At 40.6% G+C, this 10,670-nt stretch overlaps 1 protein-coding gene across 1 annotated transcript in view; it reads right to left on the reverse strand.

Moving 5' to 3' along the window:
• Positions 1–10,670, reverse strand: part of PITRM1 (pitrilysin metallopeptidase 1) — a 43,558-nt gene that overhangs the window by 19,756 nt on the left and 13,132 nt on the right. Inside the window, exons 8-14 of the mRNA XM_015811939.1 lie at positions 10,237–10,325; positions 7,718–7,846; positions 6,852–6,965; positions 5,090–5,186; positions 3,436–3,570; positions 2,331–2,469; positions 1,352–1,468 (exon numbers count right to left, since the gene is read on the reverse strand). Coding sequence (XP_015667425.1) covers positions 1,352–1,468; positions 2,331–2,469; positions 3,436–3,570; positions 5,090–5,186; positions 6,852–6,965; positions 7,718–7,846; positions 10,237–10,325 — 820 coding nt within the window. The remainder of the gene's footprint in view (positions 1–1,351; positions 1,469–2,330; positions 2,470–3,435; positions 3,571–5,089; positions 5,187–6,851; positions 6,966–7,717; positions 7,847–10,236; positions 10,326–10,670) is intronic.

Consider the following 10,670-nt stretch of genomic DNA (forward strand, 5'->3'; position numbering starts at 1 on the left):
GCGCCCTCAAGACATGGTTTTTCCAGCAAGCGGGCCTGACCTAGGGAGGATTTTAGGTAGGGATAATTTTAAAAGTATTTTAATTGGAAACACAGCTGGTAATATTTGGTTTTAATTCGGCTTTTATCGGGGTTTATTTTTTGTATTTCTGTATTTTTGTATTTTGCATTTTTTGTATTGTGTGTATATTATTTGTTTTAATATGCTGTGAACCGCCCTGAGTCCTATGGGAGAAGGGCGGTATACAAATTAAATTATCTATCTATCTATCTATCTAAAATGCGTGAGTTATTAAGAGGGAAGAAGCTGGAGTCTCAGGTAAGGAACACAGGTATGCTCAGTAGGGATGAGGACTTGAGAGTCTCAGGTAAGGAACACAGGTATGCTCAGTAGGGATGAGGGCCTGAGAGTCTCAGATAAGGAACACAGGTATGCTCAGTAGGGATGAGGGCCTAAGAGGGCTGGCACAGGCCGAATGCAAGCGAGTTGTGAAAGGCCAGGGAAGTACCAGCGCAGGTCACATGACCACAGCTCCCTGAGACATCGTAATTGCTAGCCTAGCATCAGAGCACCTGGATCAGAATCATGATATTGTAGGGGTCTTGTGATTACCAGAATTTCAAGGATTGGTTGTACATCCATTTTTTTTTCCAGTGTGCCAATGCAGATCTGAACAGTTGCTGAACAAACTGAGTTAAATCAAGGATTACCTTGGTAAGAATGTCCGAGCACTGTCCTTCTAGGCTGGTTTGTATATATGGAAGAATGATCACGATACACACAGATAGTCCTTAGCTTGCAACTTCAATTGGGAATAAGGCAGTTGCTAAACGAGTCACACCCAATTTTAAAACCGTTTTTGCCAAGATTAAGCAAATAACTTGTTGTTAATGAATCAAGCAGTCATTAATTACATCTGGGTTTTCCCACTGCTTGTTAGAGCCATCTAGGAAAGTCACAAACAGCATCATGTAACCCAGGGATTCCATAACCATCACAAATACATCCTAGTTACCAAGCGCCCGAAATTTGTATCATGTGGCTATGGAATACTGCTATGGTCGTAAGGGTGAGGATGGGTCTTAAATCAGTTTTTGAGTCCTTTACAACTTTGAATGGTTGCTATACAAACAGTTGTAAGTTGAGAATTACCCATACTTTCCTCTATTTCAAAGGACTGTTTATAATTCTACTACACTGATATACTAGCATATGTTGTGTAAAAATTGGAGGCTGGGGATTGCTGGAACTGAAGTCTACCCACGAGTTCTAGGCTCTCCATTTTCAAAAAGAATTTGATTTGATCATTTAATTTTCATTCCCTCAGCCTCCATGCTTCAGTTCCCCTAACCTGTAAACGCCATCTCCAGATCAGTAAACGGAATCCTTGGTTCAATATCTGAAACTTTCAGAGCAGGAAGACAGGAAGTATCTTGAGGTTTGCTTTGCAGATCAAGCAATTCCAAACCTAGCAGATCAAAGGGAACATCAATTTAGCAATTCCAACAAAACCAGTTACTCAAATTCACCCGCCTTGTAGCATTAGTTAAGGCCCTCCAGGGACCCATTTCAGGTCTTTAAAAAGGCTGATTATTTCAAAGACAAAGTGAAAAATATAACTGCAGGGTGTTCAAGAATCAGCTAAAGTACCCAAAGAGGAGGAGGGGGGGGAAACAATACTTAGGCTGCAGCATGACACAGCACCAAAATTTTGGTGATTTTCTAATAGTAAAACCATTTAAAAGCCTACTTTTTACATCTTACATGTTGCATGATGATGCTTCTAACCCGTTTTAAAATCAAGAGTTAATTGGTCAGAATCTCTACGGGTTTTGAGGGTTGGGAATGCTCAAAAGGATTCTTCTAGCAAAATTGTATTAGTCTACAAGACCCAGAATTCCAGGCAAGCTTGTTGGAAATGCTTTCTGGGAGATCCAGGTTGGGAAAAGCCCCTGCAGATAGAATCAATCAGACATGGAACTCATCTGGGAAATTAGAACTATTTAATTTTACTGCCGCTTTTTGCATTCACTGGGGAAAAGAAGCATATGGCGTACTCATGGTTGTAAGAGATCAAGACCGGGGAGACCAGGTTCAAATCTCCCCTCCCCTCTGTCATCCTGAGTAAGAAAAATGGGGAAGGGATTATGTACTCTGACCAAGCATTTAGAGAGTAGGTGAAGTAACCAAGATATCAAGTGTTGAACCCAGAGAATAGAAAAACAGTAAAAAGAAGTCTTAGAAAAGAAACTGGAGAGCACTTCCCACTTGAAAAACAAACATTAATCAAACAAACAAGGCCACATTTTAATGACTCAGAAGACATCCACCTTTTTCATAGATTTGTTTCTTCTCTTCTTCAGAAAGGGCCTCAACCTTCTCTTTCAATTTGTCTGCCTCCATTGCTGCTTGCTTGTCATGGAAAGCCGCATCTGGACTCATAGAGAGTGTCAATCTGTGTGGGTTGTCCTTTGGCCAAGAAAGAATTCTAATCAGTGTAAAAACAATTTCTCTTTGCGCCTGATGCTGTTCAACAACTGACATCAACTGCCTTATTAATTACAGGTAATCCTCGACTTACAACCATAATAGAGCTTACCCAATTAGGTTGTAAGTCATGCTGATTATAAAGGTCACCACGTGACTGACCCAATTTTAAGACCTTCTTTGTGGTGGTCGTTATAAGACTCACCATAGTTCCTAAGTGAATCCACCATTGTTAAGTGAATGCCCTGATCATTAAGTGAACCTATTATTTGTTACAGGGTATCTCTGCCAAAAACTGGAAGTAAAATCTAGGTTTTGGCAATAATGTCATAAACTGTGGTCATGTGACTGCAGGACTCTGCAAATGGCATAAATGGGGTCACATGACTGGGAGAATCAAAATTTTGCAACAGGATTGTAAGTATCTTATAAGGCAGGGGTCCCCAACCCTCAGTCCGTGGACCGTTACTGGGCTGCGGCATGCCAGCAACCCGTCCACACAAACAAGCCCCATCTGTGGGATGCAGGCAGCACACAAAACCACACACTCTCCTGTCTGCAGAAAAACCTTTCTCCATGGAACTAGTCCCTGGTACCCAAAAGGTTGGGGACCTCTGTTATAGGGGATCCACTGGAACTTTGAAATCATTAAGCCACTGTAGTAAATTGAAGACTTACGTATGCCGAATTACAGCCTTCCTTTGTAAGAAAAGCTCTACTACAGGGAAGAAAACCAGAAGATGTACCAAAGATCACTAATGCCTAGAGTAGCCCAACACAAGCAACAAATTATACAAACTTTCTATGCAACGCAAAACCCCAATGCTTTGGATTGCAGAGAAATCATTCCATATGACTGCTTGCTTCTGTTGGGCTACTAATTGCCTGGCTAATCACTCTTGGAAACAGGGTTAAAACCAGCCCTATGCAGGTTCAACTGAGTCCTACCTTGAAATATTGTTTTACTTTTCTCTGCAGGAAATGGGGGTCCTCCTCAAGGCAATGCCTGAGCTGAGTTACTTTCTCTGCTATTTTCAAAAGATCAACAGGATCTCCTTCGTGGTTCCAGCAGGAGGCAATATTCTTACAGGGAAAAAAAGAAAGTTAGAAAAAAGAATGAAAATATTCCACATGAAGGACATTAAGACTACTGTCCCTCTAGAGCACGGGTGTCAAACATGATCATGTCATGTATCAACTCATGTCACGCGGAAGTGGGAGGGGCGTGGCCTCCACGTGATGCATCCAGCCCGTGGGCTGCCAGTTTGACACCCCTTGCTCTAGGCAGTGTTTCTCAACCTTGGCAACTTTACGATGTGTGGACTTCAACTCCCAGAATTCTCCAGCTAGTGTTGCTAGCTGGACAATTTTGGGAGTTGAAGTCCACACATCGTAAAGTTGCCAAGGTTGAGAAACACTGCTAGAGCGAGCTGTTTTTTTCTGTCTGCAGCAGCTGCCACTAGTGGTACCTGAAGATAGTTACACATTCCAGTAAATTTTCAACAATTCAGAGAAAAGCTCCCCCTTCCCCCCAAAAAAGAGGAAGAGAAGAGTGAAGATGGGCAACTTCAAGGACAGTCCCAGTTAGGAACAGTCCAGCCTAAAATGAGAACATCTAACATTATCTATCTCAACTTGGCATCCGGGCTGGCTAGGAATTCTTGAGACTTGAAGAGTTGTAAAATACAAACTGGAGAAGATTCATTAGCTTTAATTAGAGCAGTACTCTAAAGCCTGGTCATGGGTCTTTTCATCCTAGATCACCTGACCCTTTTAAATGGGAAGGGAAACCTCAAGTTTTCAACATATAGAATTCAGACTGATGACACTTCTCAAAAGGTACAGGGGGTAGGCAACCTTGGCTCTTTTATGACTCGTGGACTTCAACTCCCAGAATTCCTGAGCCAGCGTGGCTGGCTCAGGAATTCTGGGAGTTGAAGTCCACGAGTCATAAAAGAGGCAAGGTTGCCTACCCCCTGGACTAGGCTCTGATTTAAGTATCAAGTTGCTTCATAGGAGATACGAGATACATAATGCAGGGACTCAGCATTCCTTCTGCAGTCCTTCTGGCTGTTCCAGAATGGGTGGGCTTGAGGGACAGGATAGTAATCGAGGAGCAAAAATATTTTTTTGCAAACATCTAAGGCATCCATTTCTCCCTTTTAAAATTCATCCCAATCCACAAGACCCACTTTACAACTACAGCGTCTCAAGTGCGGTTCTTGAGTCCAGAAAAGATCAGCAATTTTGACTTAGATGCTCCAGAAGAAGTAATTATTATGGGTTTGAGTCAATCAATGTTCTACTTTTTTATTCTTCTTGACTGGAACTTTCCATTTTGTTCAGAAGCGTCTCCCTTATATTCAAGCCTTAAGTTATTAGTGAGATTTCTGCAATTCCACAGAGAAGAACATCACAATCATGGGACCCAAAACGTCTCGACTCTCTTACAAGAGATTCTGTGATGCATCTTTACTATTTACACTCTAGACTTGCATCCTAAAATCCTCTAGACTTGCATCCTAAAATTCCTTGAACAAGGAATGTTCAAAAGGCTTGTTTGCACATATTATGGCTGGTTCTATGGGAAAGCATCCCTTACTGAAGCCAAGACAAGTCCAAAACGGGTTGACTGATGCTTCATCTGGATCTCAATTTTGTGGAGTAAGGCTTCAATCCTTTCTTTCTCAAATCCATTCCTGAGGATGAAAAGAAGACATTTAATTTTGTTCCAGAATAACAAGGACTCAAGTTTTTGAATGAAATTTAATCATATGACATAGACTATTCAACTACCATGGAAATTACATGGAAGGTGGGGATGGATCTGATTTTTAAAACAAAAACAAAATTAATTACAGGCACTCTTCATTTACGGATCTAACTAGGACTAGGAAGGCCATCACTAAACAATGTGGTAATAATAGAAAAAAAAATCACATGACTACACCAGCTTATGACAGCAGTTCCTACAATTCCAGCTGAGGCCCTTGAGATGTCACACGATCTCAACCTGCAACTTCCTGCCAGCCTCCCCATTGATTTAGGTTCACATGTCATGACGGCCAGAACCTTTGAGGTCATAAGTCTCACTCAACACAGTTGCTAAATGAGTGGGGGATTATTTTGTATTCCCTTACTACATGACGACTCAGATGTAGTGCTTCTCTACTTATCCCCCCCCCAACCATCCAGTTGCTCAAGTATAGCAATATTAAAAGACAAGAAACACCAAAGCTTGCATCATGCTTTCAGCAAAAAAACCCTTACAGGTAGTCTTCAACTTAAAACCCTTCATTTAGTGACCATTTCAAACTACAACAGCTCTGAAAAAAGTGACTTATGACCACTGGTTACCAGTGGTCTTCCGGGTGCGCTTTAAGGTGTTAGTTACCACCTTTAAAGCGATCCATGGCATCGGGCCTGGCTACCTCCGAGACCGCCTTCTGCCACAGATTCCCTCCCATAGACCGGTACGCTCCCACAGAGCGGGCCTCCTCAGGGTGCCGTCGGCCAAGCAATGTAGGCTGGCGACCCCCAGGGGGANTTTAATCGGAAACACAGCTGGGAATATTTGGTTTTAATTCGGCTTTTATCAGGGTTTATTCTTTTGTATTTTTGTATTGTGTATTTTTTGTATTTTGGGTATATTATTTGTTTTTAATATGCTGTGAACCGCCCTGAGTCCTATGGGAGAAGGGCGGTATACAAATTAAAATAATAAATAAATAATAAATAAATAAATTTTCACACTTATGAACATTGCAGCATCTCTGTGGTTACGTGATCAAAATTCAGACGCTTCCGAATTGGCAGGTATTTATGATGGTGGTTGCAGTGTCCCAGGGTCATGTGATCACTTTCTGCAATCTTCTGACAAAGTTAACCAAATTCATTTAACAACCATGTTACCAACTTAATTGCAGTGAACTATGGCAAAAAGGTCATAAAATGGGATAAAAATCACTTAACTGACTTGCTTATCAATGGATATTTTGGCCTCAGCTGCGGTAAGTTGAGAACTACCTGTTATTACATTTTAGCCATAAAGATCTGCATTCTTCCATCTCGGCTTTCATTCTTTTTTCTTTTCTTTCAAGGTTCAATTTTCAGCTTTTAGGTGTTAATTGTACATCAAACAGATAAAGTTTATATATTCTTTTTTCATAAAGAGATTCGTAAATAGCAAAATTATCTCAAATCTTTTACAACAGCTGGGAAAAGCAGTATAAATTTAAGAAGTTTATTTTACCCACGCAGAAATTATAAACCACCATCACTACTGCCACAAGTTTAAAGTAAGCAGCATCTTAGCTATTTCTTTTTTACAATAGTGAAACAATTAAAAAATTGATTGTCCTTACTCAATAACTTCATCGATAGTTTTAGCAATAATTTGCTTTATGGTGTCTATGCTTTCTTCAGAAATCCCTTGAAGGCCTACAGTGAAATAAGCTTCTCGGGTAGATGAGTTAATCCTAGAAAGACAGATAGAATACAAAAATCTTCACTTATTAGAATTTAAACATTGGAAAGCTGGATCTTGACAGAAAAAGGCCATTTTACGTTTTGCAATAAACCACGATGGGTTTTATCTGTGGCTTAACACGAATGTGGGAACCCTCTAATATAGTTTAGTGTCAGGGATGAGCAAAACTCCCAAGACTAATACAACAAATATGGCTAAACAACAAATATAGATCAGTGAGCAGCTGAAGAACAAAAGCTAATTTGCTGGGAGAAAACTTAATCCACATTTCAGCAGACACGTTCCTTTGGGCTCCTAATTCAATGCAGGGGGGCTGAGGTCTTAAAGAGAAATTTTGTAAACAAGACTACATTCATTATGTTCTTATTCTGTGGTAGCACAGTGGTTAGAATGTGATATTGCAGGCTAATTCTGTTCACTGCCAGCAGTTCAATCCTTATGGGCTCAAGGTTGACTCAGCCTTCCATCCTTCCATGGTTGGTAAAATGAGGATCCAGATTGTTAGGGATAATATGCTGACATTTGAAAACCGTTCAGAGAGGGCTGTAAAGCACTATGGGGCAGTATATAAGTCTAAATGCTATTGTTATTTTAATCCTTCTGAACTCCCACACAAAATTCCATATATTTCACATCCCCAAAGCTTGATTAGCCCTTTTTCTAAACACCCCATCTAAGAAATCATAGTAAATTTTTGTTACACCATTTAGATAGATAGAAAGCCACCAGCAACATACTTACCCAACATCTGGTGAAAAGTCTGTTCCAAGACCGGCTTCAATCAAAGCTTTATAAAATGGAGAATTTGGCCCACCAACCAATAGAGAAGACAAAAAGTTCAGCATGAAGGTTTCAAAATTATCTGTAATACTAAACATAAGAGAAAAAAATTGGATACTACTACTACTACTAATAATAGTAAAGTTGGAAGGGACCTTGGAGGTCATCTAGTCCAACCCCCTGCTCAAGGCAGGAAACCCTATACCATTTCGGACAAATGGCTGTCCAGTCTCTTCTTAAAAACTTCCAGTGTTGGTGCATTCACCGCTTCTGGAGGCAGGTGGTTCCACTGGTTAATTGTTCTAACTGTCAGGAAGTTTCTCCTTAGTTCTAGGTTGCTTCTCTCCTTGATTAGTTTCCACCTGTTGCTTCTTGTCCTGCCTTCAGGGGCTTTGGAAAATAGCTTGACTCCCTCTTCTTTGTGGCAGCCCCTGACATACTGGAACACTGCTATCATGTCCCCCCTCATCCTTCTCTTCATTAAACTAGACATACCCAATTCCAGCAACTGTTCCTTATATGCTTTAGCCTCCAGTCCCCTAATCATCTTTGTTGCTCTTCTCTGTACTCTTTCTAGAGTCTCAGCATCTTGTAGAATTCAATAAAGGCAGTCCTCGACTTACAACAATTTGTTTAGTGACCATTCAAAGTTACAACAGCACTGAAAAAAGTGACTTACAAGTGGTTCTCACATGCCCATTATAGCATTCCCCACAGTCACATGATCAAAATTCAAGCGCTTGGCAACTGGCATGTATTTATGACAGTTGCATTGTCCTGAGGTCATGTGATCACCATTTGTAATCTTCCCAGCTGGCCTCTGACAAGCAAAAGTCGATGGGAAAAGCCAGATTCACTTAATTACTGCATATTTCACTTAAACGTGATTCACTTAACAACCTTGGCAAAAAAAGGTTATAAAATGGGGCAAAGCTCACTTAACAACTGTCTTGCTTAGCAATGAAAATTTTGGTCTCTATGGTGGTTATACATCAAGGACTACCCGTATATGTAGCAGCGATATCATTTCTTGTTACAGAAGTTTTAGAAAAGTGCCAGACCATCTTCCTGGAGAAGAAACACATTTTACTGTTCCCTCCAAAATTCAGAGTGGAGTGGCTTAATGACAGAAAGAAGGTTTAATAGTGTTATAATTTTGCTAAACCTGGTGAATTGGACTCCTAGGTCAAATTCAAGATGCTCATTTTAATCTGTAAATCCCAACATGGCTTGGCACCTTACCAGGACCTTCTCTAGGTTAGGATTGACCCATCCAATGTGTTCATCTTGAGAAGGTCCCAACACTCGATAGGATAAAAGGAGTGAAGAATTAAGAGTCCCAAATTTTTACTGTCAGCCAGCTCTCCTCTTCATGGGTATCTGGACCCCTATGATGTGTAGGGAGCCCATGTTGTTGGCTATTAGGATGCTAGTGTCCCAAAGGCCGTTTGGTGAGGGCAGCGAATTTGAAATATAGAAACCCTTCAATTCCTGTTATGACTAAATATAACCGGTGTGGTCTGGTGAAGTATAAAACATATCTTGTGCATTTACTCACTTTTCACGTTCTTTTGACTCATTACAGGTAATCCTCAACTTACAACAGTTCGTTTATTGATCATTTGATGTTAAAAGGACACGGAAAACTGACTTATGACCATTGTTCGCATTTATAGCCGCTGCAGCAACCCCATGGTGACGTGAACAAAATTCAGATGCTTGGCAACTGACTCATATTTATGACGGTGGCAGTGTCCAGTGGTCCTGTGATCAATTTTTATGACCTTCTAACAAGCAAAGTCAATGAGGCATCCAGATTCACTTAACAACCGTGTTACTAACTTAACAACTGCAGAGATTCACTTAACTATTGCAAGAAAGGTGGTAAAATGGAGCAAAACTCACTTATCAAATGTCTTGCTTTGGCAGCAGAAAATCTGGGCCCAATTGTGGTTGCAAGTCAAGGACTACCTGTACTAATTTCATATACAAGCTGCCTTCAACTAGCAATGGCAACTGAGACAGGAATTTCCATTGCTAAGTGATGTGGTCATAAAGTATACTTGCATTGCTTAACGATGGTAATCTTTGCAGTCCCAGTTACTGTTGTTAACCAAATCCCATGGTTGTTAGGTGAAGCAATTTCTTGCTGGCTTCCCACAACCAAAGGGAAAGGAAAAGTGCATGTCAGAGAAAGTGCGTTTCAGAGAACGCAGTGTGGGTCACGGAGGGTGCACAAGAAACTCAGCGCCGGTTAGGAAGAATGCAGAAATGGTTGACCCAGCAGGAAGAGCTGGAGCGTTGTATGATTGAACAACTGTAGGGCATTAAGTCGAATTAAAGTTGGGATATGCAACTAAAGGCAGGAAGATCCCCCTAACTACATTCCAGGTTCTTTCATAGTAGAAAATGATGAATGGAACCCTCAGCAGTATAGATTAGTATGATTCTGTTTAGATAAATAACTCCCAGTGACGTACTCTGCTAGGAGATAGCCGACGCTGACCGTTGTCTGCTTCTTAGAGTCAGTAGCCAATGAATCTGCGGCACACGTCACATGGTGTTCCCTCTGCAAAAAGACACAACAACTAGCAAACAGGACATTGTCTTTATCCCAAGTATTTTATAATGGTTTGGCCAAAACCCAGCAAAACTGTGCCATAGTGAACAATGGGTTTACTTAATAACTGTGAAATTCACAATTATGACTCCCACATTTATTTATTTATTTATTTATTTATTATTTTAATTTGTATACCGCCCTTCTCCCATAGGACTCAGGGCGGTTCACAGCATATTAAAAACAAATAATATACCCAAAATACAGAAAATACACAATACAAAAATACAAAAGAATAAACCCTGATAAAAGCCGAATTAAAACCAAATATTCCCAGCTGTGTTTCCGATTAAA

This window comes from Protobothrops mucrosquamatus, unplaced genomic scaffold, assembly GCF_001527695.2.
Source record: "Protobothrops mucrosquamatus isolate PMUCROS unplaced genomic scaffold, P.Mucros_1.0 scaffold59, whole genome shotgun sequence".
Lineage (NCBI taxonomy): Eukaryota > Metazoa > Chordata > Lepidosauria > Squamata > Viperidae > Protobothrops > Protobothrops mucrosquamatus.